General features: G+C 37.7%; 1 protein-coding gene across 1 annotated transcript in view; it reads right to left on the reverse strand.

Moving 5' to 3' along the window:
• The window catches only part of MYBPC3 (myosin binding protein C3), a 61,442-nt gene extending 43,130 nt beyond the window's left edge, over positions 1-18,312 (reverse strand). Inside the window, exons 1-8 of the mRNA XM_056347308.1 lie at positions 18,163-18,312; positions 8,822-9,088; positions 6,175-6,270; positions 5,823-5,909; positions 5,528-5,676; positions 4,438-4,555; positions 3,023-3,071; positions 1,713-1,757 (exon numbers count right to left, since the gene is read on the reverse strand). Of these exons, the coding sequence (XP_056203283.1) occupies positions 1,713-1,757; positions 3,023-3,071; positions 4,438-4,555; positions 5,528-5,676; positions 5,823-5,909; positions 6,175-6,270; positions 8,822-9,088; positions 18,163-18,187 (836 nt within the window). The 5' untranslated portion in view covers positions 18,188-18,312. The remainder of the gene's footprint in view (positions 1-1,712; positions 1,758-3,022; positions 3,072-4,437; positions 4,556-5,527; positions 5,677-5,822; positions 5,910-6,174; positions 6,271-8,821; positions 9,089-18,162) is intronic.
• Positions 18,313-23,197: the final 4,885 nt, after the last annotated feature.

Here is a 23,197-nt window from a genome sequence, read left to right on the forward strand (position 1 = left end):
CAAATATCATGGCAAGCAATGTTGTGAATAAATTGATTGATGAGAACGAGAAGCAACAAGCAGTTTTTTGAGGTGTAAATCTGTCTGTTACATATGGTGAACTCAGATGGAATGCAGTTATTTTTGGTGTTGTGAATCAAATGTGTTTTAGCTGTGCTTTTTAATATTCGAAGTACAGACCTACTGTGAAAACTTATTGTAAAGTCACTAAAATCACTTCTTTGGGTTTAATTCCTAAAAAAAAAAATAAAATAATGCTTCAGGGATTTGATCTAAAAGTATTGGGAGTTACACTGGAAAACTCCCATTCTGTCAGGATTTAGAAAGTCAAAATGGATTTTCTTTATCTCATTCAGTCTCTCATCATCAATGTCCAGCTGCTCCTTGACATCACTTGTTGTCTTGAGGATAAGAATAATGTGATGCTATCTCACAGCATTCAGATTCTTCCAGCAACAACACCTTATATTTAATTATTGTTTTATACATGGAAGTTGTTCTTCTCAGTTGTACTGAAAAGTGGTCGTGCTAGTGGTAGCCCATAATGTTGTTTCTGTTAATGCACAGTTCCTTCAGAGAAAATCAGTCTGTCTGTAGAAGTGTAAACCATAATGTCAGGAAAACTCAATATTGCAGGAGTAAATATTTTTAGAAGGAAGAAAACAGCCTCAACATGTAAATGATGGGAATTCTAGCAGTACTGTTCATAAAATAGAAGAGAAATGAGTACCAAACTTCTTGTGCTGCTTGACAATGCAAGGTTAGCGAGAATAAGTAACAATTTCAAATCAGTGTAATTTTGAATATGTTGTGAGAAGAGATCTTATTAAGAAAATACTGGTTTTACTTCTGTAATTACTTTCAAAATAGTACTGTACTGGTGAAAGGGATCATTTTCTGGGTATAACGCTCAAACAGAAAAGTGTATTTTTGGTCACTTTGTTCCCTACTTTCAGAAGATTTTTACTGTTTGCAGGCATAAAATCTACATAAAAATCACAGGTGTAATCCCAAATTTGAAATGGGCTTCTTGTGACCAAAGATTCAGTAAATCAGAATATACAGTTGAGAGAATAATTAGTCACCTTATTGCTTCCCAGGTGGTAGTTAAATCAGATTTTCAGGAAAGCCCAGCAATCAGTGTTTCGCTTTTCTGAAGAATAAGACCCTAATAATTGCTTTAACATGCATAGAGTTAAGTCTAATCTCAGAGTTCCTATTTTTGTTATGGTAGAGGACACTGGGACCAAAAGGGATAGGGTGGGAAATTTAATGATACTAGCATAAAGAATATGCCAGGATACAACAGATTTTCGTGTACAAATGTGTTGGTACGTTTCTGTGAGCAATAGCAGTTTTAGTCAGGATGCGCTCATCAGAGAGCAAACCACAAAACAGAGGGAGCAGACATGCATATAAGTTACTTTTTTTTCTTCTAACAGTGGTGAGATGCTACTTAGCAAACATGCATTTTCTGTAGATGAATCTGCCTCTCACAGAGCTATCAAACTACTCATTATTTATACTCATCTTACATTAATTTACTTGTATGCATTCATCTTATATAAATACTACATACTATAAACCATGATTTATTGGAAATTTAAGCTGCAGCTAGTTCCGTGGCTTTTTCTTTTTTTCCTTTTCCTAAGCAGAGAGAGACAGTTCATTGTTAAAAATTAATTCGTCTGCTGAACACAGAGAGTGGCTACCTGAGAAAGGCTGAAGTCATCCGTCTGCCCCCTCCTGCTAGGCTCCTGAGTGAGGGTATCAAAGACAAAGTTTCAGATTTAAACAGTTCAGTTCAAAATCTGCCTCCATTCTTCCAGACAAAACTGAAAAGCTGAACAGCCTGAAGCTGCTCACAGTGCACTCAGGCTGAAGTGGTTCTGAATGCTTTTAATTGGGCTAGCAAGGAAAGAAATTCTTGAGGCTTAATTTCACCACAGTGAAATAATACAATGCAGCTATGCACTGAGTGTACTGTATAATAGGCATCGCAGCGAGGCTGCTTTGCTACCCATGGATTGCACTATAGATAAATTCTGCAAGCCTTTTTTAGTTCTTTCTGATAGAATGTTACACCACCTCACCCCCCACCCCCCATAAAAATAGCATCTTATCATTATAGGGAAAAACTCAAGGAATTGCCACAGATGATTCGTGTCCTATGTTAGGGAAATAGATGTTGGAATATTCTTGGTCTGGTAACTTTGCAAAAATATATAAACGCTAAAACAGAAACTGAATTACAGAAAGGGAGAAGAAATATTCATCCGTGAAAAAACACATTGATAATGCCTAAATAATTAAAAAAAACCCACAACTGATTTTGCAAATTTTACTAAAGAAGGGAACATTATTCCATTAAGTCGTGTATCAATTCAGACAGTATTACAGATGTGGGGGAAAAAAGCCTTTTCCACACCAGTGCACAATACCTTGCAGTCTTTAATATCTAGAGACCTACATATATCTGAGTTTTTACACAGACACAGTATCATTGTCTTCATTCAATTAACTATACAACATGAAAACAAATACAATCAAAATGGTTGTATTAATGTTATCAGTGATATGATGCTTACAGAGCTCACGTCAACCTCCACTTTGTTTAGCAAATGTTTGTATTAAGGTACATGTATTTCTTTAAGCCAGACCAAATCAAGACTAGGCACTACACAGAATCTTTTCCTTTTCTGTTGGTCTACATCTAGAGTGCTCTTTACAAGTTTAGAAAAAAAGTTCTGAAGTTCTTGGTAGAATTATGCACATTATCAATTGCATAACTGAAGACAAGCATGATTGTTATGCTAGTACAGTCTAAACTCTCTTAGATGATTTCTAGTTGCACAGTATTTTAATAGAAATATTTTAATAGGAACATTTTCTTAGTAGACATCCCTATCTTTGTGCTTGTTTTTACAAAAGCTTTGCTTTTAGTTAGTTTTGTCTAGGAAAGTAATGAATCCCACATGGAAGTATAATCTGATCTACATAAGTGTCTACTGTACATACTCACGTGCGTCGGAAGGCAGTGCGAATATCTAAGTCTCCAGTTATTGGTGCTTCTGATGTGACAAAAAGTGACAAACAAGAATGGGAGAGTAAGTGAGAATAACGCAAAAATACAGTGCTATTTCTAAAGCTTTTCCTTTGCAGACTTTTTTCCTAAAGTTCTTACATTATAAATTGTGATCAATTACATCTTGCAAAATTGAAGCATCATCTTTAAACATGCAGTCTTCACTACTTAGCTTTCAACATCCAGTGTTTCATGTATAACTTAATTCTTTCTCATGCTTCTTCATAACCTGCAGCATGATGAACAGTCTTCTCTTGTTTGTCAGTTCTCCTGCTGGTAAGCTTTAGTTTCAATACTAGCTTCACACTCTTAAGAAAACCACTGGATAGCAACTAAATATTATTACTACTAATAAATTGTAATATATCCTCTGAATGAAAGGTAAATTCCTGGAAATATGTAGAGATGTACAGAAACTCCATCAACGATGATGCTCAGAGAGAACGTCACTGTGTTCTAAGCTTTGTTGGTATAAATAGGTATACTGCTACTACTGGGAGAAAAACTGTTCACAGTCATAGCTCCAAAGTCTTGTAAGTCCTACAGCCAACTAGGGAAACTTCAAAAATGAACACTACTAATTGAATAACATCAGTAAGCTTTTGTCTTTGCATATTAGTCTCATTAGTCACTGGGTGCAAGTTAATGTTACAGTCCCTTCAACAGAACTGCTGAAAGAGGAAACAGCCCAAACGTTCAGATAATTCAGGTGATCTGTGCTTACGCTGTTTTACCTAAACCCTTCCACACTAGGGGGAAATGGATGCTAAAATGTACTTCCTTTTAAATTGCTGATAAGATCTGCAGTATAGCAGTTGAGGGTGACACCATGTATTATGTAATATAAGTCATCTAACCTTAAAGCAATTTTATATAACAAGGTGCTTCTGCATGACTTTATCGAGGAAAAAAGGAATTGATAATAGTGTTACGTGTCTAAATTTTTCCATTTCCCCCCTTTTTTCTTTTCAAGTATCCATTTTTAGTACTAATTTTAGTCTGAACTTTTGCCAAAGTAAGAAAGGACCTCTCTTTGATTCTAGTGAAATTTTATGTCATGAAAGAACGGATCTGAACTCTGAATAAAGCCAGAGAAAAGTTGATTTGCATCTTTCTGTGTGCTTTCTTTAAGAGCATCACAGTTCTGACTTCAGTGATGTTCAAGTCTTCTAATGCTCTGTACCTCTGCCAACCCAGGCCAATCCTCATCTGTGGGCCTCTGTAAGTGTACCTGTAGCTCTCCAGGTCTACACTTCAGATCTATGCTTGTCTGGTAGCCACTTATACCAGAAAGAATTGTTGGTAGACATACAGGAAGAAAAAAATAACAAGTTGGCAGGAATTCATCTTACCATTGACTGTCAGGTTGAAATTAGAACTATCAAACTTGTCCTTGGTAGACACCTCACATCTGTACCCTCCTGCAAAAGTCATATTTGCCTCGATGATTTCCAATTCAAAGGTGTACACCTAGAACAGACACCAGCGACACAATTTCTAAGTTAGGGAATGAACAGTGAAATGGAGAGAGAGAATACAGCATAGTAAGGCATGGAAAGGCATAGGCAGGGGATGAAATGTGCCTCTGTGTCCTTTTAGAATTAAGAACCTCCTGAGCGTGTAACTCATTGCTGTCACAAAAATTGCATGGAGCCACCCGATTCAGTAGGGACAGCTAAAGAGTATTATCAGAACAGGTCTTCCAGAGGATACGACGTTATATTAGCAAACTCTGCTGGTGTACTGGTGTGTGCAGTCATCATATACAGTAATTGTATGTACACTGGAAACCAGGGCAGAGCTTTCATTAAACAAATACAGCCTCTACCCAGAATGTATACGATACATTTAAAAATTGAGCAAAAGGAGTGGCTAATGTGAGCAAGTCTGTTCTGTTCCATCCAGGAGAGGGTAGTAGTGTTTCACATACCACACAGGCTTGAGAAGTCATGGTACAGACTATCTTGTATTCCTGATTTATGTTATTTTCAAATGTATTTGTGGTACAGTTGGATCTTACTCAGGTATTTAAAGTAGTGTAGACAATGCAAGACAAGAATAAATTCCAACACTAGTAGCTGAATGCTTGATGTACTAAACCCAGGATAGACCATACTCAAAGATTTGTCTGATCTATTGTTTTCTCTTAAACATAACAGGTATCTATTACTTGAGAGGAAGATGGAGGGAATTCTGCAGTAGATGCAAAAACTACTCCCCTAGTCCTACAGGAATGAGAAAATCTCATTTCATTGTAGATAATGTGTACAAGAGTCTCTATGTAGTGCTTGTCTCTTGCCTGCATGGTCAAAACAAGACCTCTATGCATAAGTATAGCATTGTGTGTAGCTTTGGGTACCTTAATATCGAAATATTCCTGTCTTTTCCTCAGATTAAAGATTAGTATCCAGAAGATGGAGAACCTTACTCTGCCTATTGTACCTTGTTATTTCGATCATAATTGTCATGTAGCTGGAGGTGTTGCCCCACTTTGCTTCCCAGGTCCATCCACTTTCCTTTGAACCACTTCACTGATGGTTTCTTCAGCAGGCTCTCACCTGCCACTTTGGCAGTGAATGTGATGTTTCCACCTTGTAAGGGAAGTAGGTTAAAATAAGATTATGAAGTGTTTAATTTATCTGTTATATCACTGCTGTCATCCTGTACACTGAGAGCTAAATAGTCTAAGCAACAGGTGCAGTTTACAAACATCACTTGACTCACACTTTGTACTCACCAACAGTAACTTCTCCATCCTGGGGTCGTGTCACAAAGAGCCCAATAGGGTCTAGAGGCTCTTCTGGGTGAGTCCCAGCAGGTGCAACTGAAATAAACATCAGAATTACTGCTTAGAACTTTCTGCATCAGCTTCTGTTACAGCCTGTGTAGTGAATTTGTTAAGTCATTTCAAAATATCTCAATGTGTTTCTTCAGTCTCTGAGATTCCTCCTTCTTTATTGTCTATCATTATCACTAGTGGTCTGCTTTCAGCTCCCGTCCCTACCTCACTGACTCTAAGGAGTCCATGTTCCCGTTCTTCCCTTCTGTTAATGAACCAGACTTGGTTAAGAGTGTTAATTCTCTATTACCTTCTGTGTTTTGGCTGCTTTCTACTGGTGGAGCAGGTGGCTCTGGGGCAGCTGGGGCTGGAGCAGCTTCAGCAGGAGTGACTGTCTCACTCTTTTCTGGAAATGAATGTAAGCCAAGGTTAGAGAAAGTCATGTTTTACTTCCTTTCCGAAGAAATTTTTTAAAAGAACAGCTTTTAACATATGTTAGGACATGCAGAGGGATTAGCTGTCATTTTCTAGCACTTTGAGGATGTGCTGGAAGCAGAAGGGGCCTACTGAAGCTGGATTTTTAAATTGTATAGTCTTGATGTGTAAAAAGTTGTCAGCTGATGAATAACACTGTTGTTTGATGTTAACATCAGTGGTCTAAATAGGAAAGGTAATAAAAAATGACACAGCTATTATTTTTGTAAACAATTTGCTTATTCATGAGATTTTGTTTAACTGCTGTTGGAATGTAATGTTCCAAATGCTACTGCTGTGTGCAGCTTGAGTAAAGCTCTAGACACTGCCAGTAATCGATATGGAGAAAGTATTTAAAAAATCCGTCTATCGTTTCTTCCCCTGGCTCATGGTATTTTATGGCCTCTCAGTTAAACAATGACCTCACAGACAAATTCAGGCAAATGCATTTGGCACAATAGAGAAGATAGAAATGTACGAAAAGGGAGTAGGAGTGAGCAACTGGGACAGATGGAGGGAGGTAGAATTTCTTGAAACAGATCAGTTGCAGCAAGATTTGTTGGGGTTTTTTTTCCATAGGTGGTAGAGCCACTTCCAAAGGGTCTCGCCTACCTCTCACACAAGTCCTGCATGCAGTTTCCTGGCTATTTGCACGGTTTTTAACACCAGGGATTTCTGGCCCTGTTGTGCTTTGTGATGAATAATTTGAGTGGCTCCTCTGCCACAAAGGGAGGGGGCTCTGTCTGGGCATGTTAGGGGCCATTTTCCTTTCCTTTGATAATGAAGAGCCAGAAATATTATTGTTTGTTAAAATAATAATGGGTAATCCAGTTACTCTTTAACAATCTCATCTTAGTGAGGTCTGAAAAGCAAGACAGTGTCTGCAAACATATGAACATGAGCCAACCCCGCTCTCAGAAAATTTATACTTTTTTCCCTAAACTGTATTTGTGTCTTGAAAGAAAACAGTGTGATTTAAAATTGATATTATTTTAATACTTAAGTATCAAATTCTACCACTTTTATTGTTAGAAGATATCCCGTTGGATCTTGTCCAAATAAATTTCAACTTAATTTTTACTGGAAAGAACTAAACATTATTCTACCTAATGCAGTGTAGATGCTCTCACAACTTGGTTGTGTAGCTGTTTAGAAGAGGCTTATTATGAGGCTTTATATATATATATATATAAGGCCAATATATAATGTATAAGGAAAATTATCTCTCCTTTGCCATCATGATATCTCCATCCCTGATGTGAGCTTGTCAGAGGTGTCTTGCTTTTAGGTGATGATTACACCTCCAAATTCAGTAACTCTGTTATTTGTAGACTGTCTGCCTGTAGCAGGGTCTACCTGGAACTAACCTGAAAGAAAATGAGGAAGATATAACTAGTATAATATGTACCTGTTTACTTTCAGGATGAGATAGTCAGCAGGATTATACTTTCATATGCTCTGACAGCTGTTAAATTGTAGGATTTTCCTTTCCTCATAACCTGTCATGCACTGTCTTTTTATCTGGAACAGGATGTCTTGTCCCCTGTTAAATATTCACCAGTATCTTTTCAGCTGACCAGAAGATCTCACTACCAGCATGTTGCTAGAATAAACAAGTGGTAGCAAAGGAGAGGAGGCAAGATAAACGATTGGGGTTTAAGGCTTTTCACCAAAATAAATAGGGAAAATTAAAGTACCAGAAGAGGTAAGTGGGGACCATTTTGGAGGGGGGAAAAAAGGGATCAGGAAGGTCAACATGTTCCAAAAAATGAGTGATTTCATCTATCCTCAGCATCTTCAGGCATTTTTCATGAGAAAATTCCAGACAATTTGGGTCTTTATAGATTTTTCCCAGGAAAGGCCTGGGGAAGTTTTTCAATTTCCCATGTAACTGATCTTTTAATGCATACGGAGGCAGTATAGGTGATATGCAAATAACACAAGGTAACAATACAAAGGTTACTCTTTGTATTTAAGTCCCTCTTGAAACCTGCATTTTTATTGGCAGGTGATTTTGAGGCAATTTCAAGGAACCTATGAGTTCCTAAAAACATTACAGCATGTTTTTTGCAAATTGTAACAATTTTGTATTTAAATAAAATAATCTAAAAGAATTAAAATACCAGGCCTAAGATGCAGGCCCCTTGGTTTAGGTCAGGTTAGGTAAAACTGGCTTTGCTTTGCTCTTCAATAGTTAAGCTGAAGAGCTTGACAGAGAATTCTGAAGTCATGCATTGGGATTTCCTCTGTGATCTCTGCTGTGTGGATTTCTGACATCTGGAAATTGGTGCCTTAGCCACAGGAAATGTATTCCTCAGCTTAATATTAATGAGCAGCTTCAAATAATTGGGCAAAACGGATGTATTGCTGGTAGGGAGGTTTTACAGGGCTAAAGGTAGGCTGATTTCCATGGGCCTTTCATGAAGGTTGTATGTTGGGCTGCAAATACTGATAAACTGCCAATTGCTTAGGGAACGCTGTACCTGGTTCCTTGACCTTGAGTTCAAATTTGACCTTGGAACTTCCAGCTATTACAGCATATATCACATCATCTTCTTTTCCTACGTTATTGATCGTCAGTGAATGCTTGTTTCCTTCTGCCTTGATGACATATTTCTCACTTTCAGTAATTTCTGTGCCAGCTCGCTGCCACTTCACCTTGATGCCAGCTTTTTCTGTTTCTGCTTCAAACACAGCTGTGCTTCCGGCTGTCACCTCTGTTGTCTTCGGCTTCTTGGTAAATGCAGAAACTAAAAAAAGAGAGAGGGCTCGCTAAAATCTGTTTTGCAATTGCGGCATATCTGGTGTAGTCAGCTGTTGTGGCTGCAACAGCTGTCTCCTTTCTGTCCCATCTGCCCATGCAAGATATAAATTACAACACTTTCCACCGAGAAGTTGTGGAATTGTCTTTTGAGTTTACAAAGTTTATCTCTGACTGAGGTGTCATATCTTCTCCATATTGTCGTGAAATAAAATGGAATGGTTAGCAAACTCATCTCACTGTCCATCTTCGTCTTTCTTTCCCCCCGTAATGAGCTCTGATTTTTCATAAGTGAATGTTTTGATTTATGACAAGATGGCACGATATGTATGCTTACATATCAAGCTCTCTACAATAATTTGCCATGCAGTTTTATTTAGAAATATTAATTCTGTCATAACAGTTGCTTAATACAGTTGTTAAATAGGATCAGGATCTGATCCTTCAACAAAAGTGCAGTTTGTGCAGTAACCTGCATCCTAATATACCACAATGAATGGGTGGTTCATCTTTAGACCTTCTGTTTTGACTGATCAGGGCTTTAGTGGAAAGAGATGCATTCTCCTATGATGGCCCTTGTAATTTTATCCCAGCTAAAATAAGAGTTGTTGTTTGCATTCAAATATTTATTCAGCATTAAAAGTTAAAATACTTGCCTACGTAGCAGTCTACAGCAAATAGTTTTATAATTAATTACAAAGTGGATCAAAATATTTCCTCTGTGTGCCAAGGAGCACTTATGATGCTTATAAAGAGAATTAATGAAATTAATAATATATGGGGTGAACAGGCATAAATCAAATTATGTTTTGGTTCATATGTAATCAAAGTAGCACAACAAACAGGAATTTGGAAAGCAAGCAATTTATCATGATTTCAGTCCATAAGTATCCTAAACTTTCTCAAGATTAGAATTTAATAAGGTAACTTATTTTAGTAATTTCTTTGTCCTGATTTATTTATTTAGATTTATTCAACTTTATTTTGAAATAAGTTTTTCATTTTATGCTCATGTTTTGGTCTTAATGAAATCTGTTATCTTTTTGCTAATTGCAATAAGCTATGTTAATGTATAAAAATACCAGTAATTAACATTGATTCATACACTGAATGTCTTTTGTGCATCATTATGTCATCTTTTTACTGACTTAGCCCTGCATAACCAAGCTTTTATAAAATATTAGTAATTCCATCACATTTAATTGCATCTGTCACCTCTGTGGCAAATTGTCTATGGCTTTCCTACTGGGCAGCAACAAGAACTCCTCCAAATACCACAACAGTGGTTATAATTAGCTTTAGACTCTTGATTCTGCTTTATAAAAATGAAAGGAATATGGCATGGAAATATTTTAAAATAAACAGTTTATGTTCATGTTCAAACAGGTGCTTTAGCTAATATAAATGTTATATGACTAATAATACCATCTGTTCATTGCACAAAATCTCTATTTCTGTAGCATGTCCTCAGACTGAATAAATTAATTGACCTCAGTGGAGTTACATCTGCAAAGATTTCATCTGATGGCTTTTGGACTTTAGTCATCTCACAGTTCATGTTTCTTGCATTGTTTTGCAAAGGATTCAAAGCTGCTTAAACAAATTAAATTATCAATTACAAATACCTTGAGAATTTATTACCTGTTGTATTTTGCCTGCTTCTGTTATATGAAAAACCTGAAGTACATTTTTCTCTTTCTTTTTTCTTTTTTCCCCACATTTTATGTGTTTGATGAAAAAAACTGTTTTGGTTTGCACTGAGCCTATAGCAGCCTGGAATAAGCTCCTGTTGTACTCTTCTGCTTGCTTTTCTTCCATGTTAAGATGTAAGTGCGTTAAGTTTCTTCTGGGAGTGGATGTCCCTGTGTGCTTTCATTTGATTTTTTTCTAACCTCAGTCCTGTAAGTGGGGTAATTGTTTTTAAACAGAATATAGTGCTGTGTAGAATATAGGGTGCTCTACTACAGCGTTAATACTCAAATGCCTGTTATCAGTTGCACTTCTTTTGATACAGTATTGCACTTCAGTAAATAACGCAGCAGGGTATGATTTGTTGCAGTGTATTGTGAATAATTGCAGAAGAGTTACTGTAGGCAGCAGGTTTGATGGACAGAATTCAAAAGACATAAAGGTGGCCAGGCTACTGCACGGTGGGGAGCTAGGCCAGTTCTGGAACCCACTCCTGAAATACCTACTAGCTGGCTTCTTTCCCTGTGATGCCAGAGATATAGCAGCAAAAAGGCATGTTTTTTTGTTTCTGAGTGCTATCATCATCACTCTCCTATTTAAGCACAAAAAAATCTATAAATATATTAATTACTTAACAGCAATGTGATCTGTAAAGGTTCCAGCCTACAAATGGCAGGGTTTCAAGACATACGTACTTGGAAGTAACTCCGATCTGCTGCACACCCTGCAAAGTGATTAGGTTTCTTACATTTACTTTAGATGACTCAACAAAAACAGATTGTTAGCCAGAACTACATGCACAGTGAGTAATCTACATGACCACATATTTCTGACTTTTGGGAAATCTAGATACGTATGTAGAAGTTTACAAGTAAGTCTCCTTGTCTTTTTTTTTCCCCCTACTCTCTCTCTCTCTCTCTCTCTCTCCCCCTTTCCTGCCAAAAGATTCATTTCAGACCCAACTGAAAAGGATTGTGAGTACTTTCACTAAAGCATAATATTGGAAAAGCCAAAAATCTCCCATTAGAATAAAGGCCTGCAAGAACAGTTGTTGAGGACCTACTTTTTCACAGGTAAAGGAGACTCTTATGGGTCATTTTCCTGCACTTGAGAAGCAGAGTCAGTGGGCGACAGTGTCCAAAGTAGTGTCTCTGTATCAGTCTGTATTCCCTTCCATCTTTCTTGGCTCATGTTTGCAAAAGAAAAGTAGTGAAGTATGGCTGGAGATTTTACAGGATATTACTTTGTTGCAGAAGAGATTGCTCAACAAGCATGTGAAGAGAATGCCATCATTTTTCCTTCTGGAGGAGAAATGGGCTGCTTAAACATAATTGAGTAATCAGCTATTCCTGGTCTCCCTCTCTGTGGCTGCTACTTCAAGTACCACTTAAATCCAAATTCACCAGCAGATGTTTTTTTCATGTGTGGTTATACCAATCTAATCTAGCTATTTCCTCATTAGGAATGTTCCTAAACGCCACCAATCAAAACTTCTTGTCGGTCCTGAGAATCAGGCTTTTGCTTGCTTTCATCAGAAACACATTCCCAAGTTGGCAATCTCTCTCACTTTCAAACTTGGCTTCCACCCAGATACGCCCCTCTGAGTTCCATATATCCATCCCATACTCAAAACACGCTTGGATACGACCACCACCATCAGGCTGTGGAAAACACGATGACTGTGCCACCTCTCATGTGATGCTGTGGAATGTCTTGCAGCTCTTGTGCCTGTCAGACACTGACAGATAGATCTCAGGCACTATCGCATGTTTATCCAGACTCCAGTTGAACATGCACTTAGGAGCCATCGGGCTGGGGCACCTGATGACCAAGTAGCCCATGTCCTCTGCCACTCACTTTGTTAACTCTCTGCTTCCCAACAGATTCTAACCCACCCTGCACAAAGCGAGAGAAAGGTGACGTTGGTACTAATGTGCTATAGTGATTCTGGAGAGAGGGCAGAGATGCACATGAGTTACCAGTGCTGATGATGACAGGAGTTACTGAAGGGAAGGAGGGCGATAGGTGCTCTGTGTGTGTTTTGTGGGGTTGGAATTGGAATTGCTTTTGTTAACACGGGGAGGTAAGAGAGACATGGAGCTAATGAAAGAAAACGAGGCTAGAGCCACTGTGTACTAACCCATTTCTCAGCACTTCTCATATCCCAGACCTTCCTAATCACTTCTAGCTTCCATAATGCAAAGAACTTCATAAAACATCCGAGTAATGTAAACCAGCAAATTTCTAGCCCTGGCAGAAGAGGAAGCAGGCTGCACATGGTCTGCAATAAGTCTTGTGAAAAAACTTCTTGGTGGCTAATTACTGCTGCTACCTGAAGCTGCAGGCAGCACCCATCCTTTAAGTCTTATAACACCTGGAGATGTACACATCAGCCGTACAGTTGTGCATGCTACATGACTTAACAGCTTCAATAGTAATAAAAAGCTCTATTTGGAGGTCCATGATCAGATTGCCTTTTGATCATAATTTATTAATAACTTTTTCAATCAGGAGGCTAAATAAATATAAGATGTATTTGCTTTTAGCCAAACTAAACTAGAATGAAATAATTTAAGTTCCAAAAATTATTTCCTTCACTGTTCACCTAAATAAAGTAATAAAACTGGTGTTCTGCCTTCTTACTGCTGCCATTTATTAAATCTTCATACTAGCACCTTCTTGCTTTCTCCCTCACTTGCTGACCTGCTTTGAAGCAATGTCCTTCTCACATCCACTGTCAAGCTGGTTTGCTATTCTGCTTCAAAGCTTTTTCACACTCTCCTGTACAAAAACCTAGAAAATGGCTAAACTAATACCCAGGTCACTATCTATTGTACTAATCATCATGATTTCCTTTTTTTCTTTTGTTGAACAATGTATGTGTTTACTGGGCTTTCATTTTGTAAGTGTTTTGAGGCAGAGACTGTTTTTCTGTTGTCTCTGTACAGCATCAAATTGTTAGTAAGCAGCTACCAAGTACTATTGTATCCCTAATTAAAAAAAAAAGTTAGTATTAGAAGCTAAAAGAGACATTCCAATTTGATTATTGCCAGAAAAAATGGAGGTGAGATGTATGTTAAAATAATGTTTAAATAACTGGAATAATTTCAATTCCTAATCGTATTCTTTAAATAATTTGGCTTGCTAAGAATCACAAGCATTAGGTGGAAAACTTTTCCTCAAATCACTGAATTTTGAAGTATGTTTGATGTGAAATGAGAGTGAGGAAGAAGTGTGGATTCCACAAAAGTGATTTTAACTAGATAGAGTGACAGAGAAGAGCCATTCTCCTGATTTTCATTTCATCATGCTCTTCAGAGTGGTGCCTCTGACTTCAGCTCTTCATCGTTCATTATTTGTGATATGTACACGGAGGAGAGGGCGATAAGTACTTGAGAAGAATGTGTGTTAGATAAGGCTTTCAAATTATATTTCTGCTTTTCTGAAATAAAAACTGTTAAAGATATAAATGTTTCAGGAGAATCAAATGTATCTGGTTGAATGCACATGCAACAAACTCCAGCAGAAATCTGTGATGAGCATAATGAGAAAAAAAAAAAAGTCACAGTTTTTTGCCCACAAAGCTGAGTTATCTTACTGCATATTCTGTGTATTTGGTATTAAAATACGTATCTGGCCAATGTATTTAATTAATATTGCAAAAGTAATATTAACTTTTGGAATTCCTTAATTTGTTAAGACTTCATGTTGAAAATTTATCTTTGCTTTAGTAGTTACACTTGGCATCTACTTTTCTGTTTATACCATTTGCTCTTCCATGGAGTTAAAAGCCAAACTGTGGATAAGCAACTTCAGTCACAGAGCTTCTAAATTCCTTGCTGAGGAACTATATAAAGATGCTCTGCATTCCTCGGTCAGGACCTAAGTGGCTTCTTGCAATTACAAGCTTAATCATTCCGTGATCCAAAAGCTATTGAACTACTCAATCTTATCATTCCCTTGCCTACTTCAGCAGCTGAGATTGTAAATTCCTGTAACATGAGCAACAGGCGAGAAATAGTTTCACTGAGCAGAATCACCTCTCTCTCTATGCATTCATCATACTTTCTGTGAAATGGGGATAATAATGTTCAGATTATTCTGAATTCTTTGAATCTTAACTTACAAAAGAGGAAGATATATCTATATGATTTATTATTATTTATTTTTGCATTACTGTAGTTTAATGCAAAAGTTCATTATCATGGAGCAGTACTTTACAGTGCTAGGTGCTTGCAAATGTAAACCGATGAGCTTATATTCAGACTAAAATTCTACAGTTTACTCTTCATTATGCAACATTGATTATTAATATTAACACCAAAAGCCTCTGTGGACTTACAGGCCAGGTTATTTATAAACCCTTGGTGAAATTTCCTAACCTGAACTGCAAAATTTAAACTCAATCTATAAAATAAGTGAGTAAAAATTGACTGATTTTCAGAGAAAGTAGTATCAGACTTCTTTTCCAGATATAATAATGCACATGTTTCCCATTGAGTCCCATTTATCTGCTAAATTTGGTGTTTAGAAGGTCAGCTGTTTCCTCAAAATGTCACAAAATATTGTTAGGGAAATGCTTGGGGTTTTTTTAACCTTTCTGAATTTTTACATCAAAAAATGTGATCCAATCATTCCAAAAAGTGAGCCTTCGAACAAGTATTAACTATGAAACATTTAAATCAAAGGAGAACAACATAAAGATTCTGCAACAGAAGCCTGCAAAAAGTGATGCTTTTCAATGTTTGATTGTTCTGACACTAAATTACTACAGATGTTCTAAATCCTGTTGCTCTTGGGGAGTGAATAGATTTTCTGGAAAGCTAAGACGGTTCTCTTGGTATCTTTTAAATAAATAAGGCTGTGCCTTATCCTGAAGTATTTTAGTTGGACAACTTAGAGTGCAAGAGTGTTGCTTGGGAAATCTACTTCACTGTTTTAGTTTTTGTGGTTTGTTGTGGTGGTTGGTTTTTTTTTGGTGTCTGTTCTTTTTTTTTTAAAAAAAACATGTTAAAAGGTTTGTTAAAACAGCAGATATAAGCAGAAGATCTCTGATGATTCTCTGGCATGAAGCATATTCCTTTACCTATTATACACCATATGCCCAAATTTCAGTAATATAGGCTAAAGATCTCTAAATAATAAAGGGTTCTTGAGTGTTTTAATGGTAATGTTTGTGAAAGGCAGGAATCATGATTTGTCCAAGTATGAATAGCTAGATAATTATTCAGCCCTCCTGAGATTTTGCTGAACATTATCTCATCTTGAAATGGCTTGAACTATATAAACAACATGAAACAGAAACCCAAAGATATTAACGTCTCTCTGGGGAGAATGAGAAGATCCCCTCTAGAAGTTACGGGGCATGTGACTGCGCTGTCTCCGTCAGAGTGGGTAATAAGAGCTTTTCCTCCCCCTGCTGTGATAATCACAGTGTTTGGGCTGGTTTGTCTGCAAGGATTGTGTAAGACTAGTCATGCTGGACACCTGTTACATTACTCTGGAGAAAGAAGCCGGAATAGAATTTCTCTTCACTGTTACCTAGCAAAGGTGGGCGTCTTCACAAACAGAGTTGCCTGTCATCCACAGAGGCTGAAAATGTTAATGTAAAGGCAGTTAAACCATTAGAAATCAAAAGGCACAATGCCTAGGTGATCACGCTGTCAAATTTCACCTACTCTGTCATATTTCTTTTTGCTAGCATTGTCAATCAGAAGAGTTAGACATTTCAGTAAATCTAAAAAATTGAGTGACTTTAAATATAGAATATGATTATGAATGTCTTATTTTTGGGGTGATTGATGGACGTTTACAGCTTATATTTTCAAAGTTTCACTACAATCACAAGGTCTGGTATATACATCTTTTTGATATACCATTCTACTATCTGATTTCAGAAATTGCGGCTTTAAGAACATGAAATGATGTTATAGTTGTGATAAAACTGAAGGATTGGTGATACCACTGTTGCTTCAGAGTTATATAGAAGGAACATAAAGAATCTTTCTGGGAGTTAATCATGCTTTAGTGCTTTGCAGTTCTTAATGGGAGATACGGGCTGCATTAGTAGTCTGCCTCTGGTGGTGGTTAATTCCAAATATTTTGGCCAAATTGACAGTTTTTAACAAGTTCTTGTTCTTTTCTTCTGGTGACCACAGGAGACTTTTCCATCAACCAGCCTAACAGGAGACCAATGTCTGTTCAGTTCTTTGCAAAGCACAAAGGCCTACATTAGTAAGTATCAACAGCAGGATACTGCACGTTATTAAAAAAGCCTGCACCTTGTACGGTACAGCCAGGTAGTAGTGATTCTGGGTATCAGATTCTGGAATCAGTGAACTGAGAACTCTAAAAGTGAAGAATCCTGGATTTAGTACCCTTTTCTCGAGCCCTGGGTATTGGTTATGTGCACACTTTTTAAACAATCGTAACTTTAGCTTTTGACAACTTTTCTCCCAAACTTAACTGCAGACACAAAGTGCTCCTGAGACATCTTTCTCTACCCACACACAGGTGTCCTGAAGCTAAACTCACCCTGCCTCTGCTTCCCGGGCTCTCTTCTTTCTCAGACAAACAGATTCACTGAACCTTACACCCCACCCTAGGCCTCCTCTTCTTTTCTGTGGGCAGCCTCTGAGTCATTCCTTATTTCTCAGTTTTAAATTAGAACTTTCCTCAGTTTGAAATCTTTGATGTTTTTCTAGTGGGGCAGGACTTGCACTGGGCCCTGTGGCCCTGGCTTTCTGAAAATGGCAAGTTATCTTCTGGCTAGAGGGGAAATGATGGAGAAGGCTAAGTGAAAAGAAATACACATAGGTTCTTTACAGTACAGTGTCTTCTTTTTTCCTAGACCTCTACTGTCACTGGCTGGAAGAACTAGAAAGAATAAGCTCTGAACCAGGTGCCATTTGATTAATTTTCGGAGATCTCATAACAACAAATACCATCAAATATTGCTGATAACACTTCCTCAAAATTATCAGAGAAAAAAGCCAGAACAAAAGCAGGCGAAGTTTATACTGCCTAACTGCCCAAGAGACAGACTACAAGCTTTTTTCAGAGTCCTAAAGGTGACTGGGAAAGAAAACAAGAAATTAAAAGAATCTGAGAATGAAATGCATTTCACCTCTATTCTTTCATCATCCAAAGTCTCTTCAGAAAATTCTGTGGCTGAGGGTTGCCAAATTACTTACTGATTTCTCTGCAAGATGCAAGATCACTCAACATCTCTTATAACTTCATAAAATACAATTTTTTCCCTTTTTTTTTTTTTTTTTTTCACTGAGGCATCTCATTTCTCCAGCATACAAAAGCTACTCGCATTTTTCTCTTTCAAGCTGTTCTTAAATTTTGTCTGTCAGTTATCATCCTTACCTGTTTTCTTTACAGGCTCTGGCATTTTCACTTTGTTTCTGATGAAGCTCCCAGTTGTGTCTAGAAAGCCGGGTGCAAATTAAAAAGGAATGAGACTCCAGGGCTTTTGAGACCCCCTAAAGAAACACTCGGTGGAAGCCCCTATCCTGCTCCTCCCCCTTGATCCCCCACTGTTGTCAACTACGGCACCTTATCAACAGCAGGGCACACTTGACAGGCTACATCAGCTGGGATAAATATAGCCAAGTTCCAGGAGCCAGAGAGCTCAAACCACCCAAGACTGGCTACCGCTGATCTGTTGGTACAAACTAGAGCACCATCTGATGTTGCACATGCATACGGTACATTTTCCAGATTCACAGATGTGTTGCATTAAGAATTCCTACACTGCTATGTTTATAGCACATTCAGCAAACTAGACCTAGTAGTCACATCTCCCGTATGCTGGTTCTGTACTCTATGCATCTGCTTGAGTTCTTGCTACCTATTTCAGTCTTTGTTATTATTTTAATTAGGTCAAAACTGAACAGCCCTGCAGAGGTCTTTTTTCTTGTTTCTTTTTTTTTACTTTTCTACCAAAGGCTGTGTTTGTAGAACTAAATGTGAACCGTCAAGAAAGAACTTTCTTTTTCAGAGACATTTACACATTACTGACATTTGCAGTCACAACCAGAAAGCATGACACTAATTGAATAGTTTCACTCCTCCCTCCCCATCCACCCACTTGGTCTGCAGCATATATTTCTTGAAAACTAGCAAGTCTTTTTTTTTTTTTTTTTCCTTTTAAGTACCATTTAAAAAATAGTTCCAAGGACCTATTTGATACCTCTAGAAGTTTAAATTTTGTTTAATTATATAGAAAAGATCTGGGGGAAATCTCAGTAGAAAATTATTCTGGTATTACAATTTCATGCTCCAGTCACTGCTTCTTATTTATTCATACATTTAGCATATGTCAAAATAGTAACTGTGAACAATCATCCTTTTATTGACTCGGTGGTATATCCAATTCCTGTTACTTCTGCCTGTCGCATTTTGAGTTTTGAGCTTTATCAGAGAAAGTCTGTAGGCCAAGCATTTAACACATTTCAGCTACCACTGGTATTGAAAAAAAAGAATAATAAAAAAAAATAGTTTTCAGTTTTTCCAGTTTTGCTAGCCTGTAAAAACCTCAGTCTGAAGGATTTCTGCCTTTGGCAGGGAGCTCAGAACAGACAAGTGTGCACAGCCCATCAGTTCCTGTGCTTTGTGTCTGCCTTTCACATCTGACTCTGGGTAGACTGATAGGACAGATGTGAGCCTGCAAGAATGACTGCTGCTACCTCTCCTGATCTGGGGCCAAACACTTCCTTCCCTTCTCCTGAAGGAATTTTTTACATATGAGTGAGGAAGATGGGCAGTATGTGACCTACGTACATTTTCCATTGCCTGTCTTCCAAGGGGGACACAAGTTAGTGTGATATGTTTTGGACCTATGATCCTGCCCTGGAGGCAGGAAATCTCAGCTGTTTGCTTTGGCTGGAACCCTTTCGAAGGGCTTGGGGTCCCACGGTATGAAAAAGCTATCACTCAACTAGTGAAGATCATTATTCCTTTTTTAAATATTTCTCCCTGTTAGAGAGCTACTATTAACTCCCTCTTTTCTCCAGAGCTGGCCTCTGACACAGCATTGGAACTGCATTCAGATCCCTTCCAGGAAGACTTGTCTCCCTGCCACCTTAGACCACCGAGGCCACAGGAGGCAAAGCTACCAGAGGAAGAAAGAAATCTGTGCTCTTTATCCAGAGGTGGACTGTGATTAGAGCCACGCGACTTCTCAACTTAGTTGCCTCTCTAGTATTTGCCCTTGAAATAAGAAGAATTAAGAAATAAAAAAAAAAAAAAAGAAAGAAAATTAGCTGACTAGAAGTCACTTCTACTGTATTTAAAACACAAACTTCTTGTACTTGCCATCAGAATATACTAATCTTGCTCAGGAATCATTTTGCCCAGAGAATTTAGTTTTGCTACTTTATCTTTTCTCCCTCACCTATAAGAGAATAATTATTTTTACTGAAAGCCTATATGCTAAATGCTGAGGTTCTCGTTTTGATAAAATACATAGTATACTGACATGTTATGTTAGATTTGGATTCAAAAGATTGTTCAGCTCTAAAGTTTTATTTACAGTTAGTGCCATAGGTCTTTATTAACATTAACTCAAATAGTATAAGTGGAAATAAACCTATTTGTATATATATACTTACATACAGGCTTTTTAAAGTGCAGGCATGTAGTATTTATCATCTACTCCAAGCCTGTATTTGTTCTCTGCGAGTGTCCAGAAGGAGAAGCTTCAAAGCAAGAATTGGAGAACCTTGGAATAATTAAATATGGGATAATGCATATCTAGCACAGAACTCACACTGAATGCTAATAGATACTGGCTTAAGTTCATCTTAAACATTTCTTTTAAGTTCTTGGAACTCTCAGTTTTATTGATTCACCTAAATACTCATTTCATTCTGAAATGACAATAACTCCTTGGACTCAATACTTTCCAATAGTGGTGATTCCACTGTTGAAATAACACACTGTAAAAAATAGGAATTCTATTATTGATTTTGAAATTTCCATTCATATAATTTGAATATCCTCTTGTTCTGGGAGAACGGAAATTGCCATTCAGTGTCTGAATGTTGGTTGTTCTCTATAGTTTTGTGACAACACCTCCAGTTTTTTAGGACAAAAAGTAGAGCTGTGTAAGTCTACTTTAAAACACTTTTAAACCTGATGTTACATACAGAACCATTTTCCTTTATTTGATGCTTTCTTATTGTCAGGTATTTGTCTGAAAATTGTCAGGCATATGTCTGACAGTGACATGTCTGTAAGAGGTCACTTCCATCCCTCTGATGGTGATGGAGGGGTTCTGCTTCCTCCAGGGCAAATAGGGAGTTCATCCTGCCATTGCATGGCTTGCAGAATAATTACATTCATATGTTTCTCTGGAAATTTATGGGATGCTCTAAACAGTGTTGCCATTCAAAGGAGATACAGTCATTCATTTGATTGAATTCTAAGGGTGTGTTTTTTGAGGGTAGTATCCTATTAACTGTCTATGAGCCACTATATCTTAGGGCATTTGAAACAAATTTGTGCTACTCTAAAAAATCTGATATGCTCGGATAATAGGTGGCTGAAAGTATTTAATAAGATGATGGAGCATTCACACTGTGTATTAGAAAGGAAAGCTAGACAATACACTGCATTTCTTTAGCAACGTTGGGAGTACAGCATGCAGGAGTTCATCCCAATGATGCTTGCTGGGATCATGTAAATAAGATTATTCCATTTTGCGCTCTCTCATGCTTGTTTATCACAGACACTTAGAAACTATTTTAGACTTGAAGAGTTATGGACTCTTCTAAGTGCCTGGGAGTCCCTTCCCTGTGCATTTCATGTTTCCCAAACTTTATATGGATTTTTTATCTGTTTAAATAAACATTTTTTATTTAATGTGTTTGTAGTATTTTCCTTTTCATGAATGGATTTTCACCTACGACAACACCTGACATCTTGTTTTCTTTGGATCTTTTTTCTCAGGATTTTATTTTATCTATTCTGTATCTTTCTCATTGTAGATTTGATTATTTTTATAAACATCTAGTGATACGGTTTTAATTCAGCAAGCTAATGGAGGACATGAAGTTACTTTAAGCATGGACTTAATTCTCACTACTTGAGTGATCAAAATCAGGCATTTTTAATTCAAGTCTTGTGGTGAGTCAGTCCCTTAGCTGGTTATTCTCCATAGATACTTTCCAGGATTCAGAATCAGGTTTAACCTGGGAGGGTGTGAGTTATTTCTTCCCCACAATGAAACAGAGCCACGAGAACGATTTAATCTGATGCAGGGAAATGATCCTATTCCAGTTGTAACTTTGCAGCTTTTGTGCTTTTAAAATGTTATTTAAAATAGTGTCAGCATGTTCAAGGCAGAGCAAAATGAGTATTTTTTCTGCTATTACACTTCTGGTTACCAGGTGGCAGCGTTGTTGTAATAGTGAACTTTTTTCTAGCATTTTCTACATTATATTTATTTATTTACTTACTTATGTAGCCACTTTTAATAACAAAACTGCTATGCAAATGAAATACATGATAGCGATGGCTACACTGGCCCAAAATAGCTGTGTAGTGGATTGTGCTAACTACTTACCAGTGCACTGCAACACTAGAAATTTTTTAGAAAGTGTGTGAAGTTTCATCCTATATTCAAATGAAATGAATGTACAAGCATAGTGAAGCAATATGTAATAAAAGCCTCTGGAGCTTTCCTAAAAAAGTGAATGAGAGAGAAAAGGTTGTCTTTCCTTGTCAGAGGAATTATCTTGCAAGTCTGAAAATACTGTTTTGTGCTTCAGACGGTGGCTTTCATCATGTAGGTCAAAGTCAAGTTAAAAAATGACAGTCATGGGTGGCCTGTCGTGACAGGCCGTGTGAGGTGTCTCCCTGATTTTGGGTTGTTGCAGTGTGGCTTATGCAGAGACACCCGAGGATTTGTTATTTATAGAGAAATGTAGCAGAACCTCCTTCTAATAAGACTGTCCAACTTCCTGGTAAAAGGCTGTGTTTTTAAATGCTTACGAATTTGCCCAAATGTAGCTATTCAGGTGGAAAAAATCTATATATTGCTTTTATACTTCGGTCTTTTTTACTTTTAGTTTCTGTCATGCCATCTGATTGCTTGTCTCTCTTTATTTGTCTCTCTGCCTACCAGCTTTGTTTTGTGAAAATATCCCCCACACACCCCCCCCGTGATTCAGCAGTTTCTGAGGGCAAATTAGTATAGCTAACTCGGTTCCAGGGGCTGCAGGTTTACTGGTGTGAATGGTGGGACGGCGGAGCTGGCTCAGTGTGGAGCACGGGTCCAGCAGGGTCGTTCACCGACGTGCTGCACCCCATGGAAGCAGGCAGAATGTTCCCTTTGTGCATTTTGAAACAGAGCGCGGGGCTGTACAGGGCAAAGGCACTTGGCCTCACGGACAGAACT

This window comes from Falco biarmicus, chromosome 7, assembly GCF_023638135.1.
Source record: "Falco biarmicus isolate bFalBia1 chromosome 7, bFalBia1.pri, whole genome shotgun sequence".
Classification (NCBI taxonomy): domain Eukaryota; kingdom Metazoa; phylum Chordata; class Aves; order Falconiformes; family Falconidae; genus Falco; species Falco biarmicus.